This window comes from Penicillium waksmanii (genome assembly GCF_028829765.1).
Source record: "Penicillium waksmanii strain IBT 27052 chromosome Unknown utg000002l:1.0-3326099.0:1.0-3328782.0, whole genome shotgun sequence".
NCBI classification, from domain to species: Eukaryota; Fungi; Ascomycota; class Eurotiomycetes; order Eurotiales; family Aspergillaceae; genus Penicillium; species Penicillium waksmanii.
In genome coordinates this window covers 611363-627125 of record NW_026643249.1, presented here as the reverse complement: position 1 = coordinate 627125, position 15763 = coordinate 611363, and the positions used below count along the sequence as shown (strand labels likewise).

Below are 15763 nucleotides of genomic sequence, written 5' to 3'. Positions count from 1 at the left end.
GTCGATTGCCGGAACACTTAATCTTGAAATTGAGTCAGATGTCCCAGCTAGGCATACGCAGCCGTATGATGTATCTGCAACTTGAATGCGGCTGCACTATTCGCCCTTAGCACCAGCACACCGACCCATCTACCCGCATTATTATGCCGTGGTCCAGGCAAGCCCTGTCTTAAAGTTCTTTCTTTCTTTTACCCACGCAAAGTATGCAAGGGTCCTAGTTGTTATCACATTGCATCAATCACTTCTTGCACTTTGCAAGAATTTTAGCCTCGGGCTGATAGTCACTCCGAGATTTGGGCCGCGTACTTGTTCATGGATTTGCCTATTTCTATATTGGGGCTTTCTTGTCAAAGAGTGAGGTCCCATGCCGACGCCACAAAAATGTGGATGATTTTATTGGCTTGCTTATAGACCAATACCCAGAATCCCTGTTCAATACTCAAGACACTAAAGGTGCTTTTGCTTTCAAATCAACAGGCAGTCTTTTCCCCCGCGGTATACTCCTTTAGGAACTCTACGAGACAGGAACATCTGTCTTTGTCACTGACGTCAGGATAATGTGAGCCGTGAACAGAACTGCAATGTATATGTACTTACTGCCTCGCTTCACGGAGCTGCACAGGTACCTCAAATCTTGAGACTGAATACCAAAAGCCTCTCCTATAACCCGTTTTGCTAAGGTCAATAGGGCGTAGGCACGAGGACTCGCAACAAGGATACCTAGAGAGTTATATATTCTGAACATCTAACTTGAAGTATCCGATTCTATATAAAATGGGATGGAAAGGTGATTCTACCAGAAGTATTTTTGGTGCGACAAGCTTAGTCTAAATATTTACACCATATCTACTGAATATAACCATGAAGTTCACAATCGGAGCTTTCTTCCTGATGAGTTTATACCTGGGAAATTGGGTCGAAGCAGCGACGGTCTTTTTCCCCCTTGTTTTGACTTGGCAGAACACTAGCGTTGCGGGGAATATTAGACCTGTTATTCACTCAAACTTTCAGTTTCCTGGACCCGAGCTTCAAGTCAATCAGGGTGATAATGTTCAATTTGCTGTCACAAATTTGTGTCCTTTTAACGTTACTGTGCATTTCCATGGTAAGACCCTTGGTGCGAATGGAGTGAATCGGTGAGCTAACGAAGTATCCAAAGGAATTGAACAGCTTGGAACCCCTTGGTCTGATGGAGTCCCTGGAGTCTCACAGCGACCAATCGTTAGGGGACAATCTTTCCTTTACCGATGGACTGCCACTGACTACGGCGCATACTTTTATCATGCTCATCATCGGGGCCAACTGGAAGATGGTCTTTACGGGCCAATTTACATCATCCCGCGGGCTAGTGAGCCCAGACCTTTCAGTCTTATAACAACAAATAATACTCAGATTCAGGGCATGCTGGCAGCTGAAAAGAACACCTCCCCCCTTTTGCTGTCCGACTGGCGTCTGCTGACTTCGGAGCAAATTTGGGCTGCCGAGGTTGCCTCTGGTATCGACTCTTATTGCGTCAATGCGCTGCTTATCAATGGCAAGGGTGCAGTGTCTTGTCTATCTCGAGCCCTGATAGAGTCATTGATCACACCAAACACGCAAGCAGTGCTGGGCAATGAGACTCTAACCGATATAGCGTAAGCAAAGTGGCCGACAGAAACAAAGAGAAGCTATACTGACATAATACAGCTGCTTCCCACCAGATATTTCTCTTTTGCAGGGAGACTATCCTCATAACCTTAACGCTATTCCACCGACAATGTTTAGTGGATGCACGCCCACTCAGGGGGAACAGGAAGTCATTACAGTGAATGGACAGCAATTCGTTAGCTGGGATTTGACTAGTGCCTCTGGGCATCTTCAGCTCATTTTCTCGGTAGATGAGCATGACATGTGGGTCTATGCTGTTGATGGCCGTTACATCAGGCCCATCCGTGCCAATGCAATCAATATTTCCAATGCGAATCGATACTCAGTTCTAGTCCCTCTAAACAGGCCTCGAGGAGACTACTCGATTCGTCTAGTCAGTGGCAGTGGACAACAAATCCTTAACACCACTGGGATTCTCAGATACCAAGGCACACCTCAACTCAATAGGCCTTCCAACCCTTGGGTTTTGCTGAATGGTCTCAATGCGACTGCAAACACTGTCTTTTTGAACGAGTCACTGATCATTCCATTCCCTGTCATCGTTCCAGCAGCTACTGCGGATGCAACCTACAAATTGACCATTCAGCACTTCAACGCATCATATTTGTGGACCCTCGGAAACGATAGTTACAGCCTTGCTTTAGAAGAGGCCAAACCTCTTCTCTTCAATCAGAACTCCATCCCAAGTGACCTAGTTATCCGCACACAAAACAACACTTGGGTAGATTTGATAATCCAAATCGAGTCCCCACCAATCTCGCCTCCTCATCCGATTCACAAACATTCAAACAAGCACTTCATCATCGGCCAAGGAACAGGGGCCTTTAACTACACCAACGTTGCAGAGGCTATTCAAGCCATTCCCGGGTCCTTCAATCTCGTCAATCCCCAGTATAGAGATACGAGTGATACACCCATTGCGCTTTTTGGACCGTCGTGGTTGGCCATACGATATCATGTCATTAACCCGGGTGCTTTCTTGTTGCATTGTCATGTACAGGTTCACCAAAGCGGCGGAATGGCATTAGCTATCTTGGATGGTGTTGACAAATGGCCCACCATCCCTGCTTCATATCGTCTTGATTCGGGATTCTTTTGATCGGACACGCACTGGCAGGTGATTACGTCCACCTGTGCCATCAGATGAGTTAATATAACCAGTGAATACTATATTAGGGTCAGGTGGAAGCTACAAAGTGTGAGAAGATTATGTAACCAAGATCAATTCAAATATGTGATTATTCTCAAACGAACACTATATATTGTTCTATGATGCGTTCAACGCCGGAAATGCAAAATTAAGAAGATAAACCACCAGAAAATCAATCAGTATAACTTTTAAGCCATCTCATCACCCGTGGCTCTGTCCTCAGATACCTCTCCCTTCATGACTCTCTGAGCGAATGGACTCCGACCCCGAATCCACTCACCATATCGCATAAATGCGAATGGAATAATTGCCAGAGACAAAGAGATAAATGCCAGCAGAGAGGTTGCCCAATTGATGCCCAGTTTGCTATACATAGGGTTGGTCGCCAAAGGCAGACAAACAGCCATGGTAGATCGGATGGTGCTGGCAGCGGCTTGGGCAGAAGCCGAGTACTGCTTGTAGGCGTCGGTCAAATAGTTGATCATAGCCATGAAAATAAGAATGTATCCTAGACCGAAGAAAAGTCCAGACATAATGGGGGTGATTGGGTGGATGGATGTTTTTGCCGTCCAGGCGAGCCAGAACATGGCGACGGGGAGTCTGAATATGTCAGTATCTCAAGATTATTCCTCAATAAAGTGTTGAATAACAAAGGTAGACTTACAGTGGTGCACCAATAGCAGCGAGTGGAAGACGGCGATACTCCTCGACTGTTGTCCACTTCTTGCCCGCTTTATTGGCTTTGGTGTGGAACATGCCGTAGCACATGAAAATTATGAAGGCGATAACGGCACCAACCGAGACTGTTATATAGTTAGCTTTGGAGATCCATATACATAGGTCATATTGTTTGCTTGAACTTACTTGGCAGGAAAGCAAGTCCAGCAATACCGGCCGAAAGTCCATATAAATCTATAAATCGAGTTAGTTGCGGCTTTATTTGGGTAGTTTTCGAGTCTTCTCCGCCACTCACCTTGGAAAACCAGGGGATAGGCCTGAAAGTACAGATAGAACACAGCATATGTGAAACCCATGAAAAGAGAGGAGAAAAGGAGAATGGGCTCTTGAACAGTCATCACAAAAGGTCGTGTGAAAACAGTCAAGATTCCATCGCCTTTAGGCATCGAGTTCAAGATATTGGCAGCATCATCGTCCGAGTCACTTTCTTCTTTGACCTGCTTCTGTAATGCTCTTTTCTTGAGGACCGGGACATATGTCTCTGGGATGAACACCATGAGAGGGAAACAAACAGCACCTAGAATCAGGCCGACCCAGAAGGTCCAGCGCCACGAGACAGTGGAAATGAAGCCTGAGACGAGAGGCGCCATCTGAGGACCAAATGCAGTGACGACCATGAAAAGTGCCATTGCAGTTCCACGAGTCTGGGGGCTCTCAAGGATATCTGCATACAGCCCACCGAGAACAGCATTTGGAGATGCTGCATTCAATCCAGTCAAAAGGCGGAATATAAGCAGCGAAGCAAAATTAGGTGAAAGTGCGCAACCGAGCGTGAAGACAATGTAGCCAGAGAAGGTTCCAACGAGGACAGGTTTGCGGCCGACATGTTCACTCAGAGGGCCAAAGATGAGAGGACCGAGAGCAAATCCAACGAGATACAATGATGTTGGTAGAACGAGCAAAGTGCTGTCAACTGGAATGTTGAAATAAGCTGCAATTTCATCTTTCGCGCCAGAAGGAAGCGAGGAACCAAAGGCAGCATTGAAAATAAATAAAATGCCAGCGGCAACAATGTGTAGTTTCTTGCCCTGTTACAATTGATTGGTTAGTACTCTAAGTAGCGTTGCTTAGAACATCTTGGCTCCATATGGCGACATATCAACTCACCCGCGAGAAAGTAAAAGGATGTTGGAAATAAGTATTAGGCTGGCCCATTTCCCGTGAAGAGCCATGGCCCACAGCCACGGAGAGCTCTTTCTTCTCAGGCATAGAAGTAGATACTTTTTAGATGATCGCTGGTATTATGTTGATCTTTGGGAGAAGGTTTTGACAGGAAAATCGACGAACGCTAGAGCTTTTTTGACATGGAAATTGTATGACTCTTGTGACGCCACAGAACAATTAGATAGCACTGATTTTCATCAAAATTTCTTCATCATGACCCATCACTCGCTGTTAAAGTAATGCCCCACCAAGGGCCACCACACGCCCTGTCTATGCCCCACAGCACGCCCTACTCCCCGCCCTAGTTCGGCCTTCTTCCGGGTACAGTTGGATCGGGACTGACGGCTATAAGCGCCGACATGGTCATAGGATAACTTGGATGTACATAGCCAAAAGGCAGCTTCTAGGCCAGAAAGTCTATTGGGCAAAATGGATTCTATTTGCTAAGTGCATCGTTACCTGCAGATATACGGAGTATAGATGCATCATGCCGATCGCGGGGTCAAAGAGAGACCCAAAATTCAGCGAAACACTACATTATGCGGACAATTGTGAGTCATAAATTCCAACTGTATACTGTCTCTTTTCGAATGCATCGGAAATGTACTACTATTTGCTTTCGTGTATCATAAGATAATGTCTTTTTTTAAGGTTGCCACCGAGGAGCCAAGACAATTTTCTTTAGATTTTTTGGTGTATTACATAAGATCGGCGAAGTCGCCGATGAACGCAAATCCCGCTTCTTTCTGAGAGAGCAGCAAGCAGCCTCAGCCCGCTAGAACCGAGGCTACCTGCCGTCCAATCGCACTTTCAATAAGACGAGTATGGCCGAGGAGCATCAGATTATCGATAGCTCGGATCTTGGAGGTTCGTCATCGGGTCTGTTGTAATATGGGGTCCCCGCACTGACATATTGATACCGCAGTTTTTGATTCGGACTGGAGTTGGCTCAATAACGATCCCTTATACTGCTCCCAGGCAAACCAAGCCCCAGTGGATGAAATTACAAATGAACAAACACACATACAGCCTATATACTCACCCTTTGGTTATCTGAGCCCTGACACTGGGTTTTTGGGCTCGGTATCAACATCCGATGTGAATCTGGACGGGCCCGAGATCGGCCTGTCAACATCAGCTGGAAATAGTCCACTGTCACCTCTTCACTCTGGAACTCCTAGTCCATCGATGGGATATGTCGGTCCATATATGCGACATGGAACTCCAAGGAATCTCCCAGTATCTCAACCGCCGTCTGGGGTGAATACCCCGCCACGGGGTCTCCCCAGACGACGAAGTCGCTATTTCATGCCACAATCAGCATCCAGGCAGAGGAGCAATCCGATAATGATACCAAGTGCTCCTCCGACAGAACAGTCTCTCGACCCGATGCAGAGATGGCAAGAGTCACCGCCAGAAGACGAACCGGCCTCCATGTCCGCTATCATGGATGCAGTCAACAACGCAGTCATCCAGGATAACGCCCGACTGTCCGATTACCCTGACACGGCCTCAGAAACGAATAGCCGTGGGTCGCTAGATGCTTTCCGTCACCATCGTGGACGCCCTTCATCGGCAAGTGGTGACAGCGGTACCAGCATCTCGTCCAAGTTCTCGGGTGCCTCGCACCGTTCTGCAGGCTCGGGGGTTTCACCGTCCGGCTCCTTGAGCCATAAGTCACAATCGCGAGTAGGCAAGTCACGGCAGACTAAGGGGCAGACCAAGGGACAGACGAAGGCAAGTCTAGATATGCGAAGAAGATTCTGCTGTACATTCTGCTGCGATCGCTTCAAGAGCAAATATGACTGGGCTCGGCATGAGAAATCGCTCCATTTGAACCTGGAAAAATGGATCTGCACCCCATTTGGCGGCGTTGTCTTCTCACCCACCACCAACAGAACACACTGTGCATACTGTCATGCTCTTGAACCTAGTTCCGAACACCTTTCGCTACATAATCATCTCGCGTGCCAAGGAAATAATCCCGAATTCCGCCGCAAGGATCACCTCACCCAACATCTGCGCCATACACATAAGCTCGAAGTCATGCCTTTGATCGATGACTGGAAAATAGCTGGACCGGCTGTATCATCACGCTGTGGATTGTGCGATACCACAATGGGTACCTGGACCGAGCGGATCGAACATTTGGCTGGACACTTCCGCGAGGGCACCACAATGAAGGAATGGCGCGGCGATCATGGCTTTGCGCCATTTATTGCTGCACAGGTTAAGAACTGGATGCCGCCGTATATGATTGGATCCGAGTCGCATAGTCTGATTCCATTTTCTGCAACGGATTATAATGTTCAGGATCACTTGAACCAGATCTCTGCGCGGGTACATGGTGAAGAGACTCTCACGGAGCAGACCGATCTCCCTGCTCTAGATGAGATTCCGCCAAGATCACAGTTGAGTTCCTTCACGGAGGTTTTGACAAAGCATCTTAGTCAGTATGCACAGCGGCAGATGAAGTTGGGGATAGTCCCGACGGATGAGATGTTCCAGCGGGAATCGCGGCGCATTGTTTATGATACCGAGGATTCGTGGAATCAGAGTATCGCAGATAATTCGGAGTGGTTGGATGCTTTTAGGAGATTGCATTGTCAGCCAATGCAGGTGATTGGAAGTCCGCAAGTGGACCAGGAGAGTGGATTGCCCGTATGAGATGGCTGGTTCATCATAGCAGAATAACGGCCTGCTTAATTAATTTACTGCAAAATAGCAGTTACTACAGAAATAAGATGATGAAATATAAGACAACCCTTAATTTATTAATTGGCCTTCCACACCTGTTTCGATTCGTCAAATACTAGTATCAATCTGCTGGTAGTAGAAATGAAATGGGAGAGCCAAAGTAAACAGAGACGGGAATAGGCAAAGACAGGCAGCACCTTATACTTCTCTCGACACTTTCCGAAGCGGCACAGCGCACCCTCCAGCCACCCCTCCAATCCATCCCTCAAAAATGTCTACCAACATGAAAGAATATTCGACCGAGACACCGGTAAAAACCAGGCGTAAGCTCAAATTTCCCGACTCAAGAAATCCCAGTCAAGAGCCTGCACCATTGAGCAAAGCTGACGATATCGCAGTGATCAAAAATGCAGATCGACACATCTCAAACAACAACCCCTCGAGCGCAGCTTGAGGCCAACAAACTCTTAGATCAAAGACTTCAAATTCAATTGATGCTCATACTGCGACCACAATGGCAAGTCAGCAGAAGACCGGAATGAAGCGAAAGAGGATGCACCCAGACTGAGCGCAAGAGTGCCCATTCCCGGATCATATGGCATACGGGTTCAGGACAACTACAGGAAGATAATTAGAAAGACGAAGAGGATTGAATACGGTCGATAATACAAGTTCTCAGGGGAGAGAATCTGGAATGGTATCTGCGTGGCCTTGACCATGCTGCAGAAGCAAGTTCCAAGTACGTTAGGAGAGACCGCCAAGTTCGTGGATTATGATACGATATGAAAGATGAACGTCAGGGGTAGCTATGGGTGGATTGTGTTTTATTACGCTTAATTTAAAATAACAAGTGGGTGTTTAGTTACTACTTTCATCGTTCAAGGCTAATTTTATTTCATTTAAAGATAGTAGTATAATCATCAGTTGACGTAAGAGAAGACGGGCTAAATGGCTAAAGAACTTGAAAACAAATGATGTCCAAATCGCGAATATCTAGTAGCAAATATAATCAAAACGTTTCAACTCATATCATTCCGGTCATATCATAAATTTCCAAGTCAGATCGTGTTTCCACCTGTCCGTCTGCAACAAAAAGTAAATAAGAAAAGAAAAAGATACACCCACCCGGGGGAAGGCTCCTTAATCCTGCTCAGTCTCGACTTGAGTCTCAAGGCCGGATTCCTGCTGATCCCCGGAATGTTCGAGGTTGGCATCTTCCGTGGCTGCGGGAGGTGATGCAGACTCGGAATCGATCGATTCATCCTCCGGAACTGAGGTAGAAGAGGGGGTGGGATCGTCTCCCGGGGAGCCCGATGGTGCTGATTCGGACGGAGGGGACTCCGGACTGGTAGAAGCTTCTTTAACCTCAGATGTTGAGGTAGCTGAGATATCGTCTTCGATGGCAGAGCCTTCTTCAGCCTCTGCAGGTGGTGCCACTGCTTCTGAAGCAATAGGCTCAGACTCGACTGGGGTTTCTCCAGAGTCAGCTAGAGAGGGGGCTGGAACTTCCTCTACCTGCGATGAAAGCGAGGCTTCAGCAGATGCGATAATCGATTCAGGCACCGATACCGAGACAGCTGGCACTGAAGTGAAGCCAGCCTCTTCAGAAAAGATGGAAGAAGTAGCCGAGATCACTGGACTCTCAACTATCACAACTGGTGCATTATCAAAGGCAACGCTGTCGGACGGGAATATGTGCAGAATCGATTGAGGCAGTTCTGGGCGACCAATGGCGAGGAATACCATCAGTATACTCATCAAGACAAGCGCAATGTTCCGCCTGTCACCGGCCAACACGCGGAAGTAGTTGATAAGTAGAGTCTGCAGAGCGATTTGAGGCTGTTTCGTCTCCTCCTGAGGCCCGTCAACCTTTCCAGCTTGTTCTTGAGGCTGTGATGTCGTTTCATCGGACTTCGCGTCCACGGGCATAGTCACTGGCACATGTTTAGCCGGCGGACTAACCTGGAAAGATCTGGGATCGCTTCCAGCCCTCGAATGGCTCTGAATAGACAACCGTCTGGGATCGATATCACTCTGCGTCAGGTCATAGGTCGAAAAAGAACCAAACTCTTCCTTCGGAACGGCCTGTTCTTCAGCAAGTCTCTTCTCCAACGACCTCCGCACATCAGACGGTAACCAAAGCCCAACCTCAACATCAACCTTCTCCATCTCCTTCCAAGCCGCCGCCCAAGCACCCGCACGCATAAGCCCATTCGCCGCAAAAACACGAATCTCCCACTTGCGGTTACTATCACTATGCTTCTGCACTCGACCCCCACAATCAGGACATTCATCCCCTTGCTCCCCATCTGTCTCACTCTCCTCCCGATCAGAGTAATAGTCGTCATAATCCTCTCTCTCAGACCCATTTCCATCCCCCTCATCCCCATCATCATCATCATCATCATCACCACCATGATGTCTCTCCTCCCGCCCCAAGAAATGCCCCTGATGAAGCCGCGCCCGCTGCAACTCAAGACTCTCCAACAATCGCTCCTCAAGCAAATCATACAAATCCTCCGGATGCGAAATCAAAACTCCCCGATCCCGCGTAACTCCAGACCCAACCTTCTCCTGCAACCGACGCCACCGCTTCCAATACTCCACCGGCAACGTCTCCTCAACAATACCCTGATTCCGTAACAAAGACGCGCCCGCCACAGGCAGCGACGGCGCAAGTAAATTACAATGCAGCAGAACGAGAGGATATTCCTTCTTCGGTTTTGGTGGAAGTTTTGCCGCGGCCGTTGGCGAGTAGTATGGTGATCGCTTTATGGGAGATGACCCCGGTGATCGTAGACCCCCGCGTCGGCGCGGTGGGGTAAGATACTCGTCATCGTCGGCTTCGTCTTCTGTGTGCATTTGCATAGCGCGGACGGAACTGGGTTTTCGGAAGGCTCCCTCGCGCTGGCGGATTGTGCGGATGTTGTGCATGTTCATGTTCATGGTTCTTGGGGATGGGTGGTCGTCGAAGCCGCCGAAGCGCGCTTCGTCGTCTTCTTCGAGGGTGTATGCTGCGACCATTTTCTCGTGGGGATTCATGGAGCGCATTGAGGGGAGATTTTCCAGTGGGTGGATTAGGACTGAAGCTGGGATTGAGGAGAAAGAGGAGCGACTTGATGCTCTTGATTTCAGTTGGGAGAGGTCTAGTTCGTTGTCGGCCATGTCTTGGCTGAAGATGTCGCTGGTTGAGTTTCTGGTTGAGGGGGATGAGGATGAGGGGTAGTTGTAGTCTCGTGACATTTGACCGTCATCTGTGAGTGTGTCGGAGGTGTCGTGGAGATTGTGGTGGTGGGATGTCTCGTATGAGGATAGTAGATGGTGTTCCTTGGTGGGAGGGGCGCAGGGTTGTGGACTTAGGATTTGGTCGGATGGGTGGCGATGGCCCTCCGGAATGAAATGACTCTCATCATTGAGTCGGGCCATTGGGTTAACATATGTTATGTAGTAGTACTCGTACCTCGAGGAGAGAGATTGTGAGGCTGGTGTGATCTTCACACCTGTTGATCAATGTTGACGTGGCTCACCGCTTTGGTTGTGCCGGGCAACCATTGACTCGAGCATTGACACTACAGGACGGTAGAAAATAGATCGAGCAGATATTAGTTTAATTAATTAATGTTTATATTTGAAACCCAGTTCAAACTGGAGACGTGCCATGAATGTTCAAGTTATCGACTCTCTAAGCTCGTTACCCGTTGAATTGCTTGATCTTAGCACTCGGCTGTCTAACGGCTCCGGGGCTCACTAGATGGGATATCCGGTGGACACCCGGTCCACTCACTCCACATTCAAAGCTATCTCCATGTCATAATTATTCAAGATTGTCATGGTGCCATTATCCAAACCGGATCAAACGTACAATCACTCGCTCACTCATACGAACAGGCCAGATAAAAAGGTCCGATCCAAAGACCCAGGGCCGATCTATAAAAAAAAAGCACGTAAACAAAGTCCCCACCGACGCCATCCAATCAGAGATCGGACCCAAAGATAAAAAGTCAAAAGTCATCGCTAAACACCAATGCAAAAGTCCGTTCAATAAATACATATGTACCAGAAGGGGAAAAAAAGGCCCAAGAGAGGGCGAAAAGAAGAAGAAGACTCGTTATGGTGGAGGTGGAGGGTGAGGCGTCCTGTCATCAGGACTCATGAGCGGAAAACTGTGATTTTCACCGAAAAAGCTGAGCACATCTTGCGGGAGGTATTCGAGCCAGGGGATGATTTCCCCGTTCGAAAAGGGGAATGCTTCTTGTTGTTGGAGAGTATTCATGTCTACATCGTGACTTTCGATCATCATGCCCCCAGTACCGGCGTTTTGTGGACCGATGTGCGCATGGCTGTGGTGCTCCGGCGCTGCGGAAGTGACCCCATAGCTGTAGGCTGGTCCACCTTCCATCTGAGTAGACGGGAGATTGGGAGCGTATCCTCCGGGGGCGACGGCGCGAGAGGTTGATTCTGGGAAGGGAGAGTTCATACTCATAAAGTATGGCGGGCTGGCACCGACCGTCCGAGGGACTGTAGTGTACTTGGGATTGTTCGAGGCCAATGAGGGTGCACCTGTCTCGCCGTGGGTATGGGGTGGGGCAATGGCCGAGAAAGAAGATGTTGCTCCCTGTGCAGAATTTGGTTGTACTGGGAGAGTCGGGTAGCTGTGACTGTACTGGGACGGATGGGTGGTTTTGCTGACGGGAGGGGGAGGTTCATGTTGGGCCGTAGGCATTTGGTACAACAAGCTGAGATTAGGCTGTGAAGAGTTGGTGGCTCCGGCGAGTGCCCATCCAATGGCTAGAACGAGAAGGTTAGTTGCAAGGCTCCAACAATTATAACGAGATGAGCGCACCTTGGCTAGGATCAATCTTTGGAGACCACTTTCCATCTGACGGAATGTCAGCCACCCCGGGCGTTCTCTCTGCATCAGAACTTTGATCCGTCGGCCTCTGGCCCTGCCAGCCTCCTGGTGTAAATGCCTGATTTGGTGTATTTTCCGTAGTATTCTCCATGTCTTCAGCGGTGTAGAGAAGGGGGTCGACAATTCCTTTGGCCTTCTGATCGAGCACAGTCAAGATGTACCTTGTTCCCTCCCAGTATGAATCCAGTGCTTTCAAAGCCTTATAGCAACGCTGGTAGTTCTCCCGGGCGGCTGAAGCCAGTAGGATATGCTTGGCAGTCGACTTCCGCTCTGATCCACTCGAAGACTCCATTGTAGGCATCACGAAGCCACTCGATTCATTGGCTAACAGGGCTTGTGGCGGTGGGTGCGAAGTCGAGCTTGAAGAAGGCATGGAATAATGTGCACTTTCCATGAGAAATGCGCAGGCAGCGATGTACATAGGCTGACTAGTAAAGGGGTTACCGATGAAGCTCTTCCCGTCCACGAGCTCGGAAAAGGAGAGTATGTCAGCGATTGTCTTGGCCGAGGACATGGATAGCTCGCGACTATTGGGATAAAGATGTTGTATTGTTCCACCGAACGAGTTGAGCAGCGTAGGCTGGTGAAGAAGGACGATCAGAGTGTGGAACCAGAAATGGAGGAGAATGAAGTTAGTCCCCTCCTTGGCCTTCACGTAAGCTTGAAAGTTTGCTGCGTTGAAGTAGAGCCTCGGGGAGAGTCGTTGGTAGATTCCAGTCAAATCACTCTCCATCCCGGCGAGTTGCTTGAGTGTATCCGGGGTAACGTGATTCACGTCCTGGATGCCGTTGATGAGATCGGTCACGCGCCCGTAGAGATGGATTATCCGTATTAAGGGTGGGAAAGGCGCGGGCCATCCGTTTGGTAGTTGAGACTCGGATTGAAGAGGAAAGCAGAGCTCGATGTCTTCATCTCGCAGGGTAACCGGTCGCCCCGTACCCGACGAGATGACGCGATCCAAGAAGAAGATACTCCAGAAAGAATCTACCTGCTCTCGCTCTCTGGCCCGTTCTGAATCAGAGGCAGGAGGCGGGCCCTTCGGACTCTGATAGATGTCAAAGTCGTCATACTGGTCCTCTCTCAACTTCCCGGCTTGTCCAGTCATGACTTCCTTCGGCGTGACGCCCTTTCGGCCGTAATTGTGTTTCAAGCCTTGATGCTTTTGCAAGCCAAGATCCTGGGCCATGCGAATTGAAATACCCAGATACATCCAGAGACCACTGTCATGATTGGATCCGAATTGCTCATAGGCTAGCAGCAAACATGCTTGGACGGCGGAGAGAGTCGGGCATGATAAAACGTCCACTAGGGCACTGCTTGCTCGCTGAGCAAAAGGTAGCCCTCGATCCCAGAGATTGACATCAGCAGGCGGCTGGGAATGATCGATTGGAGGTGCCTGGGGTGGAGCTAAAAGCGGATGTGGAGAGAATCTGGCCGACAAGGCGCATACTGCATCCACCAGCATCGTATCCACCTTCTTCTCATTTAGATCTTGAAGAAAGCGATCACGTTGAAGGAAGGGAAAGCTGCAGCCCAGATGGACAAAAAATAGTTCGCTAAGATGAGACACTAATTTGGAAACGGGGAGGGTATCGTCACGGTCGTAAAATGGAATCGTACTGGCATCGCGATTGTAGCGGTTTTCTGTAGGGGGTGGGATTCGAGCGGGAGTATCTGAAGGTCTAGGGCTTCTCAGTGGAGAGAGTGACTCTGCGGACACGAATGAAGAGAGGATGAGTTGACGTGGCCTTTAGGAGCGGGTCGCGGTATTGTACTCACCCGATGATATAGATGGGTTGCTTTTGCGCGATCCACGAACTTGTACAACCTTGGAACCAGTTAGATATTGTGTGCGTCGATGACTCCGAGAACGGCCAACCATTTGTTTGAAGCCCGGGACAATGGCAGTTGGGCCGAAGTATCGAAAATACGGGACATGGGTGCGACTATTGGAGCTCATGGAGGTGCGACCTGAACAGCGAATCAAGCTTAGTATGATGATTGCAGCAAGGATTCGGCAGAGCTGTATGACACAACTTGCCAGGGTCTCCTGGACTTACTACTCTCCGGACTGTCGAACGCCTGCTGCGAGTCCGCTTCTTTATTTGTACGTGCCGAGGTATCTCTGGAAGGCGCATCTTTGGAATCGGTGCGTTTGAAATCTTGCGGAGACTTTTCGATTTTGTTCTGTCGTACTGGGGCATGCGAGGGCTCTGGCGAACAGCTCTCCACAGCGCGAGAGCTCTGTTGACTGGGGTCATTGCCGTTCACGATGGAGGAAATCGGCGGGGCCCGTGACGCGGAATCGGAGTGTGATCGCAAGTGGGCGGTCGACTCGCTGTAGCCCAGACAAACGTGTTTATAATCGGAGCATGTCTTGCAGACTAGGAGCATGCGGGTTAGCAAGTGAAGGGGTATGACGTCGAATGTCGGGGATGGGCGCGATGTACCTGGTTGCTCGCCGGAACAGCGAATTTTGCGACGGCGACAGGTCAAACATCTAAAGGCGACGGGGATCCGTTAGCATTCCTAATATTCCTAGTATTTTCTTGCGCAAGTTTGGGGCGGATATGCGCCAGACGTACGCGGCGTTGACTCGGCGGCGTTTGCTCTGGGGCTGGCCATCTGTGGCGACGAAACGGATCTGCCTAGGGCCCGAGGAGCTGCCGCTATTTTTCTTTTTCGGAGATGGGGGGGGCTCATGACGAGCAACAGTGATTATCCGTGGTCACGACCCATTGGGGCACGGTTATTGAGAGGCGGGCGAGGTTGAAATGGCGGGATAGGGCGATTCGACGGAAGCTCAGAGCTAGGCGGATCTAGGGTCGAGGAAGCTATAGGGGGGGGTTGTGGGAGAGGAGAATCGACTCTGGAAGGAAACCACTTCATGAGGAGCAGTGTGTGGGGGGGTGCTAGGGCGCAGACAAATAGAATACTTGACGATGTTTCGGAGGAGTTGAGGGGGGAAAGAGAGAAAGAGACCGGGGGAGGGGGTGGTCCTAGAGCCCAATAGGAAGGGATAACAATGAGGGAGTAGGAAGGGAGCTTGACCGCCCATGTAAAAAGGAACAGAGTTAGGGGAGAATTCAAGGAGGGAAGGGAGGGAGAAAAGACAAGAGGGAAAAAAAGGAAGGAATGGAGGAGGAATCGGAACAACGCAGTGAAGTGTGATTTCACGATCTGATGGTCATGGGATCGGTGGGGCGTGTTAATGTGGGAGAAGTACAATGAGTATAGTCATTGCACTAGTTATTCAAGTTATACTCGGTGTAATAATAGTTATAGGCCCAGTATATTAAAAGAGTATACTATTCTTGAGTAACTAGTAACTATAATAAAGATATACAAGTACGAGAGTTAATAGTTATTTTCTCTGTAGTACTAGTAGTATACAACTAACGCTACTATCAGGGCTAACGACTCCAGACTTTCTCCAACTCCAACTTCCTCCACAA

The 15763-nt window shown here is 49.2% G+C and overlaps 5 protein-coding genes across 5 annotated transcripts; 2 read left to right on the top strand and 3 right to left on the bottom strand.

Annotated features, from left to right (window-relative positions):
* Positions 1-861: 861 nt before the first annotated feature.
* N7481_001903 (uncharacterized protein) lies at positions 862-2746 on the top strand (the record flags this gene model as incomplete). Its single annotated transcript, XM_057261122.1, has 3 exons — positions 862-1105; positions 1160-1634; positions 1687-2746. The coding sequence occupies 3 exons, from the start codon at positions 862-864 to the stop codon at positions 2744-2746; spliced, it is 1779 nt and encodes a 592-aa protein (XP_057126054.1).
* Positions 2747-2985: 239 nt separating this feature from the next.
* N7481_001902 (MFS transporter) lies at positions 2986-4744 on the bottom strand (the record flags this gene model as incomplete). Its single annotated transcript, XM_057261121.1, has 5 exons — positions 2986-3397; positions 3462-3600; positions 3662-3709; positions 3771-4563; positions 4643-4744. 5 exons carry the CDS (start codon positions 4742-4744, stop codon positions 2986-2988), a joined length of 1494 nt encoding a protein of 497 aa, XP_057126053.1.
* A 779-nt stretch (positions 4745-5523) lies between these two features.
* N7481_001901 (uncharacterized protein) lies at positions 5524-7366 on the top strand (the record flags this gene model as incomplete). The annotated part of the gene is made up of 2 exons (XM_057261120.1): positions 5524-5566; positions 5625-7366. The coding sequence occupies 2 exons, from the start codon at positions 5524-5526 to the stop codon at positions 7364-7366; spliced, it is 1785 nt and encodes a 594-aa protein (XP_057126052.1).
* A 1170-nt stretch (positions 7367-8536) lies between these two features.
* N7481_001900 (uncharacterized protein) lies at positions 8537-10822 on the bottom strand (the record flags this gene model as incomplete). Its single annotated transcript, XM_057261119.1, has 1 exon — positions 8537-10822. The coding sequence occupies one exon, from the start codon at positions 10820-10822 to the stop codon at positions 8537-8539; it is 2286 nt and encodes a 761-aa protein (XP_057126051.1).
* A 682-nt stretch (positions 10823-11504) lies between these two features.
* N7481_001899 (uncharacterized protein) lies at positions 11505-14976 on the bottom strand (the record flags this gene model as incomplete). Its single annotated transcript, XM_057261118.1, has 5 exons — positions 11505-12184; positions 12240-14018; positions 14088-14279; positions 14369-14808; positions 14894-14976. Coding segments are annotated over 5 exons (3174 nt in total), but the record flags the coding sequence as incomplete, so codon positions are not given.
* Positions 14977-15763: the final 787 nt, after the last annotated feature.